Source organism: Buteo buteo, chromosome 4 (genome assembly GCF_964188355.1).
Source record: "Buteo buteo chromosome 4, bButBut1.hap1.1, whole genome shotgun sequence".
Taxonomy (NCBI): Eukaryota; Metazoa; Chordata; class Aves; order Accipitriformes; family Accipitridae; genus Buteo; species Buteo buteo.
The window spans coordinates 4,656,904-4,677,322 of record NC_134174.1 but is presented as its reverse complement, the minus strand read 5'-3'; the positions used below and the strand labels follow the sequence as shown (position 1 = coordinate 4,677,322).

Genomic DNA, 20,419 nt, shown 5'->3' with positions numbered 1-20,419 from the left:
AAGTACCTCATCTGTGCTAGCAGCTTGTTCTATAATATAAGAAAGGCAGATTTTCTGTGGTGTTTAGCTTTACAGAAGTAGCGTTATACGGTAGACAAGGCTTTCTCGACGCCTCCGTGATAAATCCCATTCTCAGAGATTTGTAACTCAGTTGCTATCTAAAGAGAGATTCCTCTTGACCTAAAGCTTGGCAGGCCAAACCATTCGTGCTTCTCGTGTCTTTGCTGCTAAGCCTCGGGGTTTGGGTCGGCTGAGGTGTGGGGAGAGCAGAGCTGCAGGTGTGCGCCCCAGTGCAGCAGAGGTGGGAGATGGAGAGCTGGGCTGTCATCCTTCTCCATCCCTGACACCCCAGGCAGTTTGTGTCCTCTGTGATTACCTCCAGTGTACAGAGCAGATACAACTTTTGATCTTTGCTTTTGGTAGAGCTGTGTGCAATGGCGGGTTTTGTTTTTTTCATCTGAGACGACTGGTTGCCTTCTGACTCGAGGTGGCTAAAGCTCATCTGCAGCCTGGTCTGGACACGTGGTAAATATTTTTGTTAAAGAGCTGGAATCAATGCTTGTTTGAAATTCAGTTCTCACTAGGGCTGTTGTCGAATTTACACCCATCTGGTCAAGGAATCTGGCCCATTTTGGCAACTCTCCTTCTTAAATGGCCAGGTGCCTTCTCTTTTATATGCAGATTTTATGGGGTTTGGGAATCCTTTTTTTTTTTTTTTTTTCCCCTAAGCTGTAATACTTTCAAAGGGACTCAGTGTTCACTAAACTCTGGCCCATTATAGTGAATAGGAAGTGCTGTTTCTTGGGTCTTTAAATCAACTAGTCCTCCAAGACCCTGGATAAAGGCAGGGAGAGGGCCACAGACTCCCACCTTGCTCCCCTCCCTCTTCTCTTTCTCCCTGCCTTTTACTCTTTTAATTTCTTAAAGGGTTTTTTTTTACAACTTATCATAAAAAAAACCTGTGTGCATCTCCTTGTCTTTTGAGTTCTGATACACAGATGCTTTACACTTGTTTTATATCTCAATACCAGGAATAGAATGATCTGTAGTAAAAGGAAGAGATGCAAGACTGCAAAAATAAAAAGAAATCCTTGCTGCTGTTGAAATACATGACTACAGTATGCACAGTGTTAGGCTAAAACTAGGCATTAAAAAAAAAACACAAAACCCCAAAACCCTGCTTGCAGAGTTGTAAAATAAATGTGGCTTGAACTGTGGCGTGTTTTTTTGACTCCATTAATACACTACTGTTTCTAACTGATTATTTATATTCTGGTAGCAGCAAGACTTCCCAAGTACCATGGGAGCCCATCGCTGAAGACCTCGGGTCCCACAATTTATCATGGGGGTGTCTGAAGCTTTCATTGTTGCCCTCCCAGTTTCGCTGTTTGACAGCCCAAACTGCAGCCATAAAACAGGACACAGTAGTTAAGCAGCGTTGAGTTAGACATGAGGGAACATTGCTTAATAAATCACGCTTTGTACAGTAGCAAAACTCTGTAAACTTCAGGGTGAGCATTTAATGAGCAGCAGTATAGTTCCCCCGTGGTGGAAAAGAAGCATAGGGCTGATCCGATGCTGTGCACATCCCATCACTTTCTGCTACTTTATTACTCATCATCTGCATTGTTAATTTTTACTGGTTCATTTTAGATTTTAAAGCTGAAGCTTTCCGGTGTGAATTTATACAAGTAATAATGTACACTCTCTGCGCAGCCTAGGAATTTGAGGAAAACCCTTTTGTTAATCGCTTCACCAGGGAGATTTTCCATAATTTTCCCTTTGAGAGTTTTCTAGCATTGCTGCTCTATTCTGCCCATCCTGTAAGTTTCGTAGCATGAGACGGAGGTTTTCCTCATCCTGTTTCCAATCTCCTTGTTGTCTTCTTTTCCATTTAACCTCTCAAATCTCACGGACGTTTCTTACTCTGAGAAGATGGCAGCGTAAAATGCAGCAAATGAAACTAATGAGTCTCAGACAAGCTGTTTCCCACGTATACGAGCGAGGCCAAACAAAGTAGTAGGATGTCAGAAATGGAAGGCAGGGTTATCAGTTACCAGAGGGAAGAAGCAGTGCCCGGGAGGACAGAGTAGCTGTGGTCTTACAAGAGGAGTAGTGGTGTTGCAGGAGAACAGACATTGCGGTGCTTCCTTGCTCGTCAGGGAATTTGGTCAGAATAACACTGTAGACAGTTACAGTAATGAAAATAGTGGATTTTCCCAGATCTGGTGCAATTTCAGTGGGGACTGTGTTGATCTCTTGCTCTGTTTCAGGCGTGATCCATGGCTTGCTCACTTCATGCCTGTCTTGCCACTGACTTCAGCAGTTCTCACATCGGTTCCTTGGCTGGATTTGTGGCATTAGGCGAAAATGTTTTGCCTACTGGAGAGTGCGGCTTTCGTCAGGTTCAAACTGATCAGTGACCTCTTGGTATTTCCTCGTGGAGGGAGATGGTTTTGCAGGGAATGCCAGCTGCTGAGATCTCGCATTGAGGCTCAGCTGCTCGTATGAGCAGGTTGTGTCCTCTATCGTGTGCCTTCATCCCGTCGTCTTCCCTTCCCCATATCCCAGTGAAATAGAGACTGTATGTTCAATGTACGATCCGTGAACACGGTGCAGGGCTCAGGGGAATACCATGATGACATCCATGAACCTATGTAGACATCGTGATTTCATTTTTTAAATTATTGTCTCCAGCAGCGTGAGCACTGGCACTTATTTTTCTGCTTCCATTGGGTTTTCATACAACCACGCACTCTAAAAGTGCAGCAAGTTTATTACTAGAGACAAGATTGATCCAAATGCTGCATCTCAGCCTCAATGCCATTCCCATCACAAAGTTCAATTACTGTTTCAATTACACTGCAAGCCCTTGATGAACATTCATTAGTGGGAAGTTTGCCGTAGTCATCTAGCTGTGCACAGTCAAACACGGCTGCATTAAGCAGGAGGCAAAGATGCTGTAACAGATGCAAAGGCGAGGATGCTGCAGGGGAAGCTGCTGATCCTTTGGTCTCTTTTATTAGGAGATCATCTCACGCTGGTGCTGGAGCTATAGGTCCTAGGGTGGAAGTGGCAGAGGGGAGTGAAGTTGCTGGCCAGGCTATGCCAGCACAGATGGACTTGAATTGGAATAATTAAATGGTGTCTTGACTCAGGACCCAGACTGTTTTCAAAAGAACTCAAAGCTAGTGGGAATATTTCCATTTGCTGCAATGGGCTTTGAGTGTGACCCACATAAACCAAGACAGGAGAGTGTCTTCTATAGGACATAATAACCAAACTGGAAGAGACTTGCTTTAAGCGGAGATTTTCAGTGGGATTTTGGAGTCAGTGTTATGCCAGAGATCTTAGTGCATCTGTCCCCCTTGGGGTTTTTATACTGCCTCTCCCTTGTTTGGGTGATCAGGTCATGTTGTAGTGAGGAGCCCTAGGAGAATTCACGGCACTTCTAAACAGAAGAGAGGCCATCTCCCACCCTTAAAAACAGCGAGTCAGGGGCAGAACTACATGAAAAAGCTTCAGGGGGGCATTGGGCCATAAAGGCGTATCGCATTAGCGATTATCCTGCTACAGCACTCTTTTTACCAGTAAGAGCAAGCACCCAGCTGGCCTTCCGCTAACTTGCTTGTGCAAATCTACAGAAAACCAAGGGGGCAATCAGGCCGTCTTGTTGGGGAAGGTCACGCATGTTTAACCTTACCGGCTTTGGCTGCTTCACTGTGCAGCCTTAGCGTGCTCTTAATGGGGGTTTTCTCAGGAATCACGTTGCACTGTAAATGCAACAGCCTTATCATTGCTGTCTGTGCAAAACCGAAGGTGAAATGATGCCTGATTTTGATGCAGGGAAGCAGATTTACTTTTACATGTTCCATCATTTGCTTCCCTTGGTTCATGATGAATGCTCAGATGGCTGTGGGCTTGGTATTTCCATGTCTAAATTACATTATAAATTTGTGTTTATAGGTTTACAGATGCCCTCTCCAGAGTACATAGTTGATGTAGAGTCTATGGACATTTTCCCCGTTGGCTGGTGTGAAGCGAATGCTTATAACCTAACTCCACCACACAAAGCTGTTTGTAAGTACATGAAAACCTCGAGCAGCACAGATATTACATCAACGGATTTATCAGGGAGTTTGTCTTATGTCTATAATCCAATTTTTGAAACTACCAACCTAACTAGCAGGCTGGTAACCAGGCTGTAAGCGTACTGTAATAAATAGTAATAAATCTATTTAGTGACCAGACTCCGCAGCACTGGTATTATGCAATTTGTACTTGTCTGTGTGGTCAGTCCCTCTAAAAATGGGGTTGTTTGCACTGGGAAAGGCTGTTATGTGGTTTGGGATTGCACAGTGTGGCTTGTGGGTTTGCGGTGGGGTTGTCAGGGTGAAACCAGGTTTCGTTGTGCCGAGCCGAATTCACTTGGGCAGCTGAGTGAATTAGGGACACAGGACCTCAAATTGGAAAAAGCCCATAAAATATAGGGTGGAATGGACATAAGAGGCCATCCAGGTGCTCCCTCTCTGAAACAGGATCTTCTCCGTCTAAATTACGAAACGTTTGCTGGCCTCTTGTGATGGAGTTTCTGCTCCTTCCCAGGGTATCTGTCCCCTTATTTCACTGCCCTTACCAGCTCAGAGTTTTCCCTAGTGTTTAATTTAAATCTCTTCTGGCACAAGTAAGCCCATTGTGTTTTGTCCTGCCTCCAGTGTGTATTAAGACCAATTTCTTTCCTTTCCATTTGCATTTGAAGGCAGTTTGTGAGCACCTAGTGGCTTGGTGGTGTTCTCCTGTTCCTCGCAGAAACTATCCAACCCCGATCTCAAGCCACCAGACGAAAAATTAGCCTCGCTGTTTATATTAATTAACATCTGAAAGGCAAATTTTAAAATGTGTCAACCCTTTTGAAGAGTTAAATATGCTTAAGTTAAAAATCAGGCAGCCGGGGCCTAATTTGGGAGAATACTGCTATGGCAACATTATGCAGCCTTATCACAATTTATAGCTAGGGATAAATTATGCTGGAGGTAATCATGCTTGTAAAACGTAATCTTACCCATATGTGTTTCTGTATGGAAAAATATTTGTGTTTTTATTTTAATTTTTTTTATACCGATCCCATAAAACACAATATTAGCATTCCAGAGGAAAGATTAAATGTATTATTACATCTTTAAAGTAGGTTTTAATGATGTAGTGACTTACTTAAAAAAAAAACAAGAAAAGATGGCGATAGTAATTAAGTACCATTTCATTGTGTTAGAAGTCATTTTATAGTCAGTGCATTTATACAGCTCTTTATGCATTATGGGTATACTTTATAGGACAGAAGGGTACAAAACTATTTTTTTCTTCCTTGATTCATTTTTGCAGTGCGAAGGAAGAGAAGAATTGCAGTTGTGCAACCAGAAAAGCAGTAAGTTTTTGTTATTTAAGGTGATACTTTTACAGGGATGCATCAGGTCTTTCAGGGGAGGGAATAGAGCAGCTGAGTGACTTTGCTAACTACTGCCCAGATACTGCAGTAGAGCTGACAAGGGGATTATTATAAATCTAAAATATTTGTGAGCTTATTAGAAAATCTTTGTAATAGAGATTTTTTACTGGTTGGGACTGTGTGGCCAGTGTCTGATGGCCAATAAGGGATGCTTATGGAAGGCAAACATGTACCAGGAGGGCATTTCCCTATCTAGCCCTTGCAGTTTCTAGATATTAGAATTTAAGGGATTTAAGTGTGAATATTTGCAGCCTGAAGGGCTAAAGCTCACAGACCAGAGTATATTTTTGGAGGAGGAGTGAATCTGTCTCTTCCTTCTGCAATATGCTGGCCCCGGGCTAGGATAAACCATGTGGAAGTGGTGTTGCCTTTGAGGTATCGCCATTCCTTGGTCCAGGCGGGTGCTGGTATATCTCTGGGTCCAGCCTGAAGGCTGGTTCTGCCCCTTTGCCCCATCCGACACTATTAAAATACACTGAATTGCTGTTTAACAGGTTACCATCCACAGTGCCTGTTGAGAAAATACCTCATGACCTCTGCCCGGTTCCTCAGCCAGACACAACAGGTAAGGCTGCTCAGCACCAGCAGGATCCTTATTTCAAGGACCTGTTGCCTGTGTGGAGGGGAACGACCCCAAAAAGGGATCGAGTGTGTCATTTGGGTGGGGAGACAGGACCAAATCCTCAGGGACGGTGAGGTGGTGTGGACGCACCACCAGTGCGAGGAGCCTCTGGTGTACGGAGGGTCTGGTCCTCTGCACGTGAGCATCGTGTCTTGCTGGGGTTAGCGGAGTTCCCCTGCAGCTTGCCCATTTCAGCTAACAATGTTAGGGCCGGGCTAATGAAGCTCTGGTGGAGGTGGATGCGACTTTTTAATTGGCATCAGTGAAATTGCTTACACCCGGACTTAATGGGTCCCTGTGTTAGCATCAAGACCGTGTGGCATGGCTGCTGCTTCTGCTAAAGGCAAATTTTTCTCCTCTGTAGCAATGGCAGGAGGCTCTGAGAGCGCAATATTCATTCAGTTAATTGCATAGACTCAGCAGGAGGGGCAGGATTTAACTCACTTTATTTCAGCAGACTGCAGGACACACATTGGCATCTGAGCCAACATCCCAGGGCCCCATTACAATCAAACGGGGAGAAACAGGCTCTTTTTGGGTACGATAACCAAAAAGCGGATAACCGCTTGGAAGGCACATGGACCGCATCTAGAAGTACACACTTCTCTCCATGGGCTATAAAGGACCCCAGAGTAATTAGCCCAGGCAGAGAAAACTGCTCAGTAGACCCGTGTTGGGTCAGGAGAATGGTACTGCAGTGCTTACTGGGTTGGACAGTAGCTGAAGAGGGGTTTGTAGAGCTCTCCGCTTGAATTTTCTCCCTGAGCCGATTCCGTATCTGTGAGAGGCAGCTAATACATTCCCTTTCTGGCAAGTTGCAACTGAGTCGCTCATGTCCATCTGCGATGCAAGTTATGGAAGAGGTTTGGGTCACATTATGAATGAAATCCTTTCCCGATTCTCCTTTCGGTAGGGTGTGCAGCCAAATCGGTTGCTATTAAAGACACTTGCTTTTCCCATGTTGGATGGATTCAAGTAGCAGAGGCTTCTCTACCTTTTATCTCAAGGAAGACTTTTTGTGCCTCCTCTACTCTTCTCCCCTCCTTCCCACATCTAGGAGGACGAAGAAGGGCCCTTGATTTATTGTACAAAAGTACCACACGCACATCAACGCTACTTTCTCCTTGCAGGCACCATCAATGGGAGATACTGCTGCCCTCAGCTCTACATCAACCACCGCTGCTTCTCAGGTCCATATTTAAACAAAGGCAGAATAGCAGAGCTACCTCAGTCTGTCGGGCCTGGCAAGTGCGTGCTGGTCCTCAAAGAGGTACGGCTCAGCTATCTTTTGGGGGGATTTCAGGGGAAAGCATGGGTCATGGGTTACCAGGCCCAGAATTGGAAGAGAATGCACCTAAATTTGTCCTGGAGCTCCTTGGTGGTTTCCATAAGTCAAAACTGCAAGCTGGGAAGAGAGGGTAGGTATATGCATTGTGGGTTTTGATGGGAGAGGTGCCATTTTTGAAACACGGAGAGTTCTGTTGGTTGGGAGCAAGTTTTGTCTAACTGTGTGCAAGAGAGTTCATGTTCTGACCAGAGCCGTCCCCAAAGAGGACCTCTGCGGTTTTTGCCATCAACCTGTTTCTCAGCATCCACGATGCTGTTGGGCCAGCAGATTCGGTGTGGGTGACACTGTTGTATATGTGACCATGGTCCGATGGGGCCCAAACCATCGAGATCCAAAGTGAAGAGGAGAGAAAGCCGAGCAGGGCTGTGTGCGATGGGCTGAGTGGAAGCTGTGGTGTGCCCAGCTCTTGCTGAATGTGGATGGGTTGATCCCACGCAGCAGGGATGGCAGAGCACCGCTGCCTCTTCACTTCATCCCAACCCAGTCAATGCTTGCTTTGGGCCAAATCCATGAGCGCTTGCTGTTGATCTCAAGAGAAAAGCTAACTTGTTTGAAAAAATGCATAAATGTTTTCCACAAAGGTTACAGTCCATATACAGATGAAAGGCAAGGTGACTGCAGGTGGCAGAGGACAACAAGAGGGTACTGTTGGATAAGCAGGGTGCCATTGGTGCCTTGGACACCATTTCAGTTTGACTTGGGTCTTCCAGAAATCCAGATCTTCCAGCTTTCAGGTCTGTACTTCTATGAACTGCACTTGATGTGGATGCAGGAGCATATCTGAGCTCCATCTGCCCTTGGTGGAAAAGTATGGGAACTTCTAGGTGTCCATTTATCTGATGGATTTGCAAGACCCTCAGTGCCCAGCTCAGGATGTTTGGACTTGCCTGAAATTAGATGAATCCCAGCCCTTAAGAGAAACACCTGGAAGGTGAGATTCTTCCCAAATCACCCACTACTTTTGAAAACACCTCTGTACTGTACTGTAGGGTGACTCCTGTGTCCCCATTCACTTCCTCATCACCTACGTGCACTGCTTTATGCGCAACAGTACTGCTGGTTGTCTCGCATGGTTGAAAGCTGGGCCATGAAGAAACCCCAGTAATCCAGCTGCCTCTGCAGGTGGGACACTTGGGTCTCAAAGAGGCAAGTCAAAAATAGCCCGCAGCAGAAAGCAGGATAAAGTGGTTGCAGAGCAAAAGTTGACAGCTGCCAAATTTGAAAGCAAGTCCATAGTGGCTTGCTGACAGCGAGCGTTAGCAATCTGCTGCTACTTGGAAAACAGGCAATGAAAAAACAACATGGGGGAAACACGAGGCATGCACAGTCAGTACTTATGCTAATGTTTCTTCCTCCTTTCCTCCTGGAATTTGGATTTTGAAAACATAAGCAGTGCAAAGTTTGTGCCATGTCCTTCCCTTGTATCTTAGGGCTTTGCTGCATAGACTAACACCAGCTTCTCCAAATTCCTCAAGAATGGGACCGATTACCAATTGTGTAAACCAACCTGAGTTTCCTACAGAAAGCCTGTTTTCTCTTGCTCTGCCCCCTTACAGAATTGCTAGCTGAAGGAGCAAAGAGCCGTGTCAGTGCGATATGGGCATCTTGCTTTTGGAGACAGGAACGACTTCCCAAGGAGCAAGACAATGGCAATGGCCCAGAATTGGTCAGTGTTATTTTGCAGATAAATTCAAGCTCATTCTGGCCATGGGGACCAGGTCCAAATTCTGGAAAGGGTGAAGAGAAGGCATTCAGGGTGTTGCTGTAGGGGAGATAACACCTGGTTCATATCAGCTGCTGCTGAGGCAAGAGAGGGGTCAGCAGCTCAGAGAACCATGGGCAGGGGCGAGGACGGGGGTACCCAGCACATGGAGGAGGCGAGAAGTGGCAAAGAAGACGTCCCTGCATCGAGACGAAGATCTGTAGCAGCTGCCAGAGCACCCAGAAGGACTGCAGAGCTGAGTGGTGAGAACATTGCAGGAGGTATCTCCTCCAGCCCAAGACCGCGGCCACCAGGCTTTGCACAGCTGAAGAGCTCGCAAGGGTCCCCATCCCTCCGAACGCAGTCTCGGCGCTGAGCTCAATGCCTTCGTCTCACTTCACACCCGCTGATGATGTGGCCCCAAGAATGCAAATGCATTATAATTATCTCTCTCTCACTATATAGGAAAATTTCAGGCCATTGTAAATTATGCATCAGCATAACTTGTCTGGAATAGATAAATTATACATGGGCTTTACTTTGGCAACACACAGGGGAGGGTGGGAAAGACAACTCAAAACAACAGCTACAAAGGAAGAGCGGAGTCCGTAGCAGTCTGGCGAGAGCTTTTTAAATCACCCTGGTCTCCAGCCATAACTCACTGCCTTTAGAGACGCTCTAGTTAAAAATCTGTGCCGGTTGCCAGCCAGTTCACAGTGGGCAGCAGTCTCCATGACGGAGATGCTGCTGTGTTTGGCACTGATGGAAACCACAGACTAAAACCAGCTGAGCAACCAACTCTTGTCCCATTCCCCAGCCTGGATTACCTAAAGCAAGAAGAGAGCAGATGTCCTCTCCCCACTAGCACTAGGTGATGGGAGACCTTGCTCCTGGCTGGGTGCTAAGAAGTGGCTCCTCATCCTCTGCCTTCCTCCACACTCAACCAAAAAATTGCAGCACGACTGTAGTTAATGATGCTCCTCAGCCCTCTTTTCCCCCAAGGTCTTGTCCTTCCTTCCCTCCACTGATGCAGTGGATGGTGCAGAAGCATCTCCTTCCATTTGAATAGCATGGGCTATTCTCACCTGGGATGTCAGGAGAGAAGCAGCACAGATAGGTCTGCTTTTGTGCAGCACCTCTTTTCCAACAGAACGGGCGTTTCTGCCGAGTTCTGCGTTGTTACTGCATCCCCCCAGATTTCTGCCCAATTGCTTTGTCCTAGCGTTGGATTCGGAGGTGGTGAGCTCTGCAGGGAGGAAACTGCAAAGGCGCCTTCCAGAATGGCAGCCCTTGAGCAAGATTTCCCAGCAAAATCTTGAGAGCAATTGCAGCTTATTTGGTAGTATGATCAAAAATACTGATTTTAATTCTGTGTGTGTTTGTGTGCGTGTATCCATGACTCCATGCAAAGCCTTAGGTGAGTGACAAGTAACTCTTGTGCTATCTAGTGCCAAACTTATTTTTAAAGCCTAGCTGATCATTATTCCTGATGCCAGCACAAGTTCCTGCTTTTGTGGTTTCTTTCACAGCAAGAGGCAAGTGAGGTGGTAATGCCTGTTGTTTAACATCAGCTGCAAATCTTATCTCATTCCTGAGATGCTTGTTGGAAAAGAAATTGAAACTTGGAGCCAAGTACAGTGGAGATATCAACTATTGCCATCCAATAACTGCATCTGGGCTGAAAATTAGTGGCTGTATAGCGGCTAAGATACGTAATCAATGCTAACTTTAAGTTAAATTAAAATAAACACATTTTCAGCTTTAGATTTAGTTCTTGGGTCAGAATATCTGAAAAATACTTCTCAACAGTTCTTCCATCTATACCAGCAACTTACCACAGCAACATCGTAAAACAAAATGAGGTGTGTTTTTTGAGACTTCAGATGATCTATAACCCACCATATTTTAGGAAAATATGCTGTAAAGATTAATTAGTCTTATTGCTTACTGCTCTTATTATTTTTAAGATACTTTGCTCTTTCTCTAGTTTTTAACTAGAGAAAATGGACTTAAAGGTAACGTGACTGTCCAACTGATGCAAACAGGAGAAATCAGCCAGTGTTTGTGAAGGAAGGCTGTCGCACTCTGCGACTTGACTTTTTTGGAGCACAGCATGACTTCTTAGAAGAAATTTGCATAATTAAATCATGGTGCTCAGAAAATTAAGTAGTTTGTACTGAGCCTTAGGTGTATGATTGAGCCAGGCTGATAGCGCTATCATTAGTCATCAGAAGTGCTGTTGGAATGGCAGAAACCTCTAGTCTGGAAGGATATAAACTGCGTTTCTGCAAGAGGGTTCACTAACATCCTCCTCAAGACTGCTCGGTGGACTTCAGCTCAGCTGTAGTAGTTCCTCCAACTTAGGATGTGGACATCTGTATTTTTGAAATGTCATGGACTGTCATAAGCATGTCAACACTTAAGTGCTGCAGCCTTGACTATGACAAAAGCTGACTTTTAGATCCTTGATTATCTAATGAAAGAATCCAAAACAACTCTTTTTTCCCTTCTCTCTCTGTCCCACAGACACGTCATTATTCCAAGTAAAATAAAATAACTGTTTACTGTCCCGCCTGAGGCTAGCCTGGGAGTTAGGGTCTCTCCTGTTAGGTAGGAGATGTGGGCTCATATCTCAGATAGAGGAGGGAAATTGAGTTTCTCCTCATAAGGATGCTGACCATTGGGCTCTTGAACAGAAGAAGAGGTATGATGGTATTTTGAACTGCACCTCAATGGTGATACCTCCTGAGAAAGCTTCATCCAGGGTTGGGACCACTAATGAAAAGGGGTGGAGAGATGAGAAATGTGTGAATACCAAAAAGCTGTGGTGGGAAGAAAGGTGCTGAACTGCCCAGTGGCATCAGACACATCTGGACATGCTCAGAAAAGGGCCCTTGTGCACTTGAACATCTATGACGTGGAAAACTTCATAGCTAAGAGGTCAGGTGCTTATAAGGTTGGGTAGAGGCTTGTGGTGGTGCTCACTGATGTGAGTCCAACCTACTTGACTCTGAAAATCCAAATTTCAGCAGTATCAAAGTAAAACCTCATAGGTGCATAGCAGCAAAGGCTGGTGGTGTCTAATCCACCCCTCTGCTCTGTGGCACCGCTGGCTGCACCCAACCCATTCCTGGTGGAGAGGGCTGAAAATAAACTACCAAAATCTCCGACTGGTCACACTCTGGCTAAAAGGAATTTAGTGAAGCAGATCAAAATTTGACCAGTCTGATAGGGGTGGAGTAACTTTCCATCTCCAGAGAAAGTTGGAAATTAGAAGGTTGGAAACTGGTCTAGGTTTCTTCACTGTTTTTGCTTTAATCACAGTTAATTTTTCCACAAGAACCAGTGTTCTTGTTTCTCCCTAGTGTTTAATAGTGTGTAATACGAAGCGATAATGTTGTTAGAAGGTAACACTGTTAACATGGTGATGGACTTCTGCTGTAGGGTAAAATGCCAAACCCAGTGACTTATGGTATGAGAAGAGTAAAAGCCAGAGGTTTTAAAAAACATTTTTTCTTCCCTTAAAGGGAAATGATTGTTCTTACAAAACACTGTTTTTTTAAACTGAGTTTAGAAGTTTACAGAGTCCTGCTGTTGACAGGCCGGTTTTGAGAAGAGTCCTGGTATTTTGGGTGTCTTTGCAGGGCTGGAGTTGATTAGGTGTCTGGGATAATGCCCAGACATGGCCACACTGTTATTTTCAGGGTTGGGTTTTCTTTTCTTGCTCATTTCCTAACTGTTCTGACGACTCATACAAACACCATCGCCCTGATAAAGGAGCAGGGCAGCACTGTTTGTGGGAATTGGTCAGCAAGAGACACTTGCTTTCTGCTCCTGGCTTTCCCACCAGCAAGCAGGGTGGGTGCAGAAGTGTGCTTAAGCAGAGCTTTCCAGCAAGCTCCTGCGTAGGTGTTAATGACTCCCTGGATTTGTTGATTAAGCGAGGAACACATCTGATGAGTTGTGATTGAGCGTGGGAGCTACCCAGGCACTTGACGTTTTTTTGAAAACCCACCTTTGGCTTCCCTACGTAGGGTCTCAGTGTCTCTGCATCAGAGGCCAGTGCCCCACCAGTTTGTACAGTGAGAGGCAGGCAAGAAAAGATGTGGATGAACAACGGGATGGGCTCACTCAGAAGCTTTCTTTTGCTGCCTTGGGAATCAGTATGGCTAGTAACTAGTATAGCGGGGTTGTGTGGTGAGATGGGAACCAGCTGGAGAGCTCTGGGTAGATCTGTGTTGTAGTTTCCGCTTGTGTGAGATAGGGAGAGTGCTTCTGCCCCTCCTCATAGAGTGCTCGGAGATGTACGGATGATCAGAGCCGCCTAAGGCATTGGTGCTATTATTAGGCATTGCTTTAGGTATCTCTAATTGCACTTTTTTGAAGAGTGGTTCAAATAATGTTTCCAAGGACCCAATGATAAATCAGATTTTGCTTCTAGTAAATAACCTAGCCAAGCAACTCAAACCACTGCCGTTTTACATGGTACTATGCAGCTTTAAGTGAAGCCCTTGCCTGAAAATGATTAATCCTACAAAGTTTTCAGAATGCTAGCAAATCCTCGGGTTCCTGGATTAAAAAAAAAGTCAAAACAAACCCCCCCAAAAAACCCCAAACATAAGCACATTGCTCTTTGCAATATGACCTAGTCACTTTTTCATTCCTGATGAACCACGTTCATGGGTGCTGGGGAAACTTAACGCTCACCACACTGAAATCATTTGCAGGCCCCCAGAGAATTAAGAACAGGTGTGAGGTAAAGAGCTAAATTATATCAAAACCAATGTGGACTCACTGTGGGGTCATTCATGTGCATACAATGCAGAGTGTTCAAACACATGGTCTGGTGCTGCTGAAGAGATTTGTTTTTCTTGTATTTATCTCCTTAGGCCAAGTGTGGACTATTAAAGCTTGGATTACCGGAGTCAATAGTAGGAATCATTTTTATTCTCAGAGACTTTGGATTAAATGGATTGGCACATATGTTTTGTTGTACAGAGTGGACACAGACTGGGTTTCAGGCACACCTCCTGCAAATTCTTTTTGTGTAGACTTCATTAATATTCTTTTAATACAGTCGAGGCACGCAGCACTCAGACACTTAGAGCATATTGCTGACCTCAAGTATGTAAATTTCCTGTTCAGTTTGTAATGGTACACGTGACTTTGTACCTGGTTGAGCCATCAGAATTATTTTCATTTTTTATTAAAATGAGCCAGTATGGATGCAGCGAACGGAGTCTGCTTTGGGTGAGAGGGTCTGTCTCAAAGAAAATTACTGATTAACAGGAGATTTGGGGGGTTAGCTAGCAGCATTTAATGCAGCCACCATATCAGACTGATGTGTCATCTACAATACACTCGGCACATCGATCCAATCTGGGACCTCTTCTCATTGCATCTAGCACTTACCCTGTGCAGCCTTGGCCCTAAATTGACACCTGTAGGCTGCTCCTGCCTATGCAGCACCTGGGATCATGTTCAGTGTGGTCAAGGGCTACTTTTAAACCCATCAGCGTTGTTGGTTTTGTCTCTCAATAGGTTCTCAGCATGGTGATCAATGCAGCTTACAAGCCAGGCAGTGTTTTACGAGAACTGCAGCTAGTGGAAGACCCTCAGTGGAATTTCCAAGAAGAAACACTTAAAGCAAAGTAAGTCTTCGGTGTGTGCTCTTTTATTTGGGAGGCTTCAAAAATGGAACTGACTGGAGGAAAAAAAAAGAACAAAAGATTTTTTTCTATTGTGACAGTTTTACTTTTCTAATTATCGTTTTGCTTCATTGAATTATTTGACTCATTCTATAGCAACTTAAGAAATGAAATATTCACCTGAATGGTTCATTTCTATTGTCTTTCTCCAAGCAGCTGCCCAGATTTTTATGAAAAATGCCATGTTTATTCAGTGAAGTCCTGAGTTTATGATGAGCTGTTCCTATAAGCTTGGCTATTATTGAATTAACTCAATTCCTGGCTTTCTAAGTGTAGGAGTATTACTGCTTTTAATATAGAGCCTGTCACTCTAATGCAGAAGAACCTGGTGAGAATGAATGGCACAAAAAAAAAGTGTGAAGAGAATAGCAGGGACACATTTTTAAGCAGGAGAGTGATTAGGACAAAGTACTAACAAATCTGAGATTCAGGTCAAGATTTGAGGCCTTTCTAGGATAAATGCTTCCATATTCAACTACACTGAAGAAAACTGTATATCTAGAAAATACTCATTTTCTCCTTCCAACTTCAAAATTTATCCATTGATGTCTTCTTTATGTATTAGGCACTACACTTAGGATGTATTGCAACAACCATTGTCTCTCTGAAAGGGGGGAGTCTCACCTAAGCTCCCTCCAGAGTCCCTCCAAAGGGCAATTCTTCCCACTTCAAGATGGATGTCAACAAATAGTTCTTTGAAGACAGCTCTCTCCATTGACTAACTTGGTCGCCTTGACTTTTTGAGTACTGAAGTTAAATACAGTGAATCTCACCCTTTGTACTGAACTGTTACTCCTTTTCAAATAAAAGCAATTTTCTCTTGGTTATTTGAAATGATTGGCAGTCAAATGTGGCACTATTGATTGCAATTGTATTTGATCTTTGGCCATGCAGATATTGCAGAAAGTTCATTTGTGCTTTTGTTGAGGTAGAGAATTGAGAACCTTGTATTCTGCATACTCAGAAACTGCTTTTCTAAAGGAGGATTGCAAATAGAAATGAAAAGCTACTAGAAAATCCTATTTTTAATTTACTTCTTTCACCTGTGTGGAAAGTCATGTTTTTGTGTTTTTCAGTTGAAATTTTGTGGATTGAAATCTAAAAGTAATCCTTGTGCACACAGATTTTCATTAAAATCATCTCATTGTCCATGACCTGGTTTTCATTGATTCCAGGCTCCCACACCTTGTACATCAGATAATGCACTTTTATAGGTACTTAGCAGTTGTGAAATCAGGTTGTAAGGCCCCATCTTAATATCCTATCCTGCAAAGAATTGAGCTTACAGGCAGTTTTCCTAATAGCAGTATCTGAAATAGGACTTATTGGGATTTCTGATTTGAGTGTGGGGATCCACCTTGTGCAAAAGCAGCGGGACCTCGTTCTTAAGGCTGCCGCAATCCTTATTTCTGATGGGAGGCAGCCTGGAAAATGTTTAACTGACCATCAAGTGCGGGCATGTCTTGTCCTTGATAGTCAGCTATGTCTACAGCCCAATTCACAGTGACCCCAGGCAGCCCGCTGCCTCTGGGTGCGCTTACACCAAGACGACCAACTCGCTGAGTACACGGGCTGCTCGAGGTTGTCACTCATCCGTATCACATCAACCACTTATCCCCCCTCACTGTTACCTGACGTGCTAATCATCCTGTAACGAGCACCTCCGTCTCCGTTACTTTCCCGTATGACGCTTCTCCCCATTCATTCCTCTCTCTATTACCTCCTCCCATCTATTTAGCAGGGCAGCCAGCCTGCTGGGATCTACCTTATATCTACATAGCCTGCCAGATCAAAGTATACCAGTGCTTTCCAGCAAGGAGGTTTTGTATTTTATGTTGGCCAGCCAGTCATGCAGGCTGTGTACGTGTTCCTGTATGATAACTACCCCAGGAGGCAGCAACCTCAGCTCTTCAGTGAGTCAAACAGCATCCCTCAAACTTTATCCAGCCACAGAATGGATCATTACAGGCTCGAGGCTGGGAGAGCAAGTTTTGCAGTGCCTTCTGAGCACAGCGGTGTATTCTCGTTGAGCGTGGCAGAGCTCGTGGGGCTGGACAACACCTTGTTGCTGTGGCTACCTGGCTTCTGGGGCTGGAGCTCTGTTTGCAGAGCGGTGCTTGGTGGTCCTACCAGCTTGCCTGTGGGTAGTTGGAGTACTTGTAAGAGTGGGTGGCAGAGGGTTGACATGCCCTAAGACTGTCTGGCTACCCTAGGACTTCTGTCTTTTTTTCCTTGCTGAATTTGCTTGAGTTGCTTCATCAAGAAGCATACCAGGGTTTTAATTGCATTCGGTTGTGCAAAAGGAGAAGAGAGAACACGCTCATGAAATCAGGTACCCTGGGATGCACAAACAGCACATGACACGTTACATCAGGTATGACAGTCAGTTGTGCTCCAGAATCTTAAACAGACCCGTAACGAGCAAACGCCTGTCTACACCGACTTCCAGCTACACCGGCTCCCAATGGTGTCTCGCTGCTAATGATGACAGCTCTACAGCCAGCTGGAGCGTCTGCGCTGTAATGTGACATGTCGTGTCACCGCCTGCCTTCTGATGTAAACTGACAACTCCTTGGATCTTGACAATGTTGTTGTTTGTTTGCGGCGACGGCTGTAGTAGGGTAGAGCAAAGGGGAGGGAGGAAGACGGTGAAGAGGAGGCTGGTTTTCCCACTGGCCCAAATGCCAAATCATGCACTACCAGGAATGCATTACCTCAGTCCTAGGGCAACCTGCATTTAGTTGATTCTGCTGGCATGAGTGACCAGCGCAGAATCAATTACACTAGCCTTGCTAAGAAGATAAACAATTTAGATTGTCCGAAGAGATGTGTCTGCAATGCGTGATGGCAGTCGCTTCCCATCAGCACTGCTGGCTCTTTGTGAAAATAGTCAAACCTGATTTATTGGTGATGATGAGTTAGAAATGTCAGGCCTGATCCTCTGAATTCCCATAAGTGCCAGCCGAAGCGGTAGGCATTCAACCCTTATAGTTTTGATGCTTTAAGTTCAGTGCCTACATCTAGGTTTGGCTTCCCAATTTTACATAAAATGCTTGACGGACTTTATGCTTTTTAAGGGTTTTCATTTCTAAGGGCTATAAGTGGGGCTGTTGGGACTTACCCATTTTTGCAGGACTTTGGACATAAACAGTACCAGTGTGTGCAGAGAGTTATCTCCTGGGTCTTGTACGAAGCCCAGTTAATCAAAATAAGAAAGATGAGTATTCCTGGACTCCTTCATCAAACAAAATTTCGAGAGCTGCCCAAATCCAGTAGCTGAAGTCTAGGAATATTTCCCCCCATCACAGACACCATTGCTTATTTATGAAGCTGCATTTCAAAGAAAGTCTTTTCACCGTGGATGCTTTAGAAGACTGTCTTCCACTTGTGATAGATGATGCTGAGATGTTCGAAGTCTTCTTTGCTTCAGCCTTTGCTAGCAAGGGTTACTCTCAGGCCTCCCAGGTCCCTGTTAGTGTTTGAGGGAGTGAAGTGTTATCCACAGTAAATGGAAAAGAAGCTAGAGACACTATAAGCAAACTTGATATGCCCAAATGCCTGGAACCAGATGGGATGCAGCCAGCCCTGCTTGAGAGAACTGGCCAATGTCATTGCAAGGCCACTCGCTGTCGTGTTTGAAAGTTGATGACGATCAGGGAAGTTTCGTGATGTCTGGAAAAAGGCAAACATCACACCCCTCCTCAAGAAGAGCAAGAAGGAGAATCCGAGTAACTACAGGCTGTCAGTCTAACTTCCTGGGAAGGTTATTAGGCAAATCCTGCTGGAAGCCATTTCCAAGAACATGCAGGACCAATAGGTGACTGGCAAGAACCAGCATGGATTTACGAAGGGTGAGTTGTGCCTGATGTGATAACTGGTTTGGTGGTTGAGGGGAAAGCAGCGAAAGTTTGATTTTATCAGGTTGATTTTATTGAGACTTTTGACACAGTCTCCCAAGTGTCCTTATAGCCAGGCTGTGGAGATGTGGATTGAATGTGTGCATGATGAGTGGAAAGTTGACTGGACAAATGAACCCAAAGGGTTACAATCAATGATACGAAGTCCAAGTGGCAGCTAGTTATTAGCGGTGTCCTCAAAGGTCAGCACAAAGCTACAGCTCATATAATCTGGTTCGTCTTCCACATCAGCTGTGCCACATACTTCTTGAGGCACTGCAAGGGTGAATCAGTGTGACCAGGTGGCCTTCTGTGCCAAATATTGGAGATAGAAGTCATCAGGAGCAGTAGAATGACTTAAACCCTTTCTTTCCATAATTGGGAGGAGACTGAACAAGACGTGTCCTTACAACTAGAACAGTTCCAGGGTCTTTTCTGAATCCTCCCTTCAAGAGTACAAAATGCCACTGGATGATTAAATAGCTTTGGAGGAAGATACCTTCTCATGTTTGGTAGACTTTAAGCTAGTAAGACAAATTGGAAATTTCTTGCAAAAGAATAGGAGATTTTGGTCCCCTAACAGGAAATTGAGGCTTTTAGCCACTGAGTTGTTCAAAAGTCTCAAGGATTGTCAGAACTGTAGGCTGTATCCTTATGATGGAACTTTTGAGAATGAGGGTAGTCTCAATGTTCTTGCTGTTTGAAGTGTCTGCAGCACAAGACTTCTTGTGTCATCACACAGAGGTCCCTAACTAGAGCTCTTAGAAGACATTTTGTTCCCATGAACCTCTGATCTATTTTACCACCGAAGGAATCTTCAACGGAAGAATGATACTGCCAGCAAAGTGCTGTTAGCTTAATATTGTTGCTTGTGGATCAGCAAAGATCCCAAATATATTTTTCATGGAAGTAGTTTCAGCTGTAAGGGTTTCTCCAGGTTTTGGTATCTGAGGGCAGAGAAGGGGGGAGAGGAAAGGAAGATTTCTTTGGCTTTAGCTGATAAATCTTTTTTAAAAGAACAGTGATTTCTAAGAAGACTGAAAATGTTATGCTTGACATGGCTGTTTTCCAAGTCTCTAGTGCTGCCATGCTGTGCATGCAGGTTACTTACTGCTTATAAGTGGTTGGGAAGGTAGGAGTCCTAGTATGAAAACATCAAGAGGAGTATCAGTAGTTGGTAATTTTTTGAGCAATGCTAATGGAAAAGGGTTTTCTGATTATATACAAAGGAGCTCTTTCCACATGGCTGTCCTAGAACAGCTCAGATTACGTTTGGTGGTGTTTGTGTTAAAAATCTTTAGTGTGTGAGGAATATGGAAAATATTAGTAGAACCTGGTTTATAGTTGAAAGAGGTGCTGCCAAGGCCAAAAGCACGTAAAAAATATTACTGGGGCCAGTACTAACACCTTGGGTTATTGAGACTGATTGCTGCAGTCATGTTGATCTCCATTTAGCCGTCCGTTCTGTTAATTACTATGTGCGTTGCATTCAAACCAGACTGTGAAATCAGTCAGTTGTTCATTTTCCTAGTTTCATCTTTTTCTTTCACCAGGCACTTTAGTACAATGGGTCCTTTCTAGGCAGCCAAACACAATAGGAAGCACACAGTTAGAAAAAGTCAGCCATCCTTGAATAATAC

At 44.5% G+C, this 20,419-nt stretch overlaps 1 protein-coding gene across 1 annotated transcript in view; it reads left to right on the top strand.

Annotated features, from left to right (window-relative positions):
• SFMBT2 (Scm like with four mbt domains 2) overlaps positions 1 to 20,419 on the top strand; it is a 117,359-nt gene that overhangs the window by 86,308 nt on the left and 10,632 nt on the right. Inside the window, exons 12-16 of the mRNA XM_075024618.1 lie at positions 3,967 to 4,080; positions 5,380 to 5,422; positions 5,998 to 6,068; positions 7,256 to 7,395; positions 14,717 to 14,826. Of these exons, the coding sequence (XP_074880719.1) occupies positions 3,967 to 4,080; positions 5,380 to 5,422; positions 5,998 to 6,068; positions 7,256 to 7,395; positions 14,717 to 14,826 (478 nt within the window). The remainder of the gene's footprint in view (positions 1 to 3,966; positions 4,081 to 5,379; positions 5,423 to 5,997; positions 6,069 to 7,255; positions 7,396 to 14,716; positions 14,827 to 20,419) is intronic.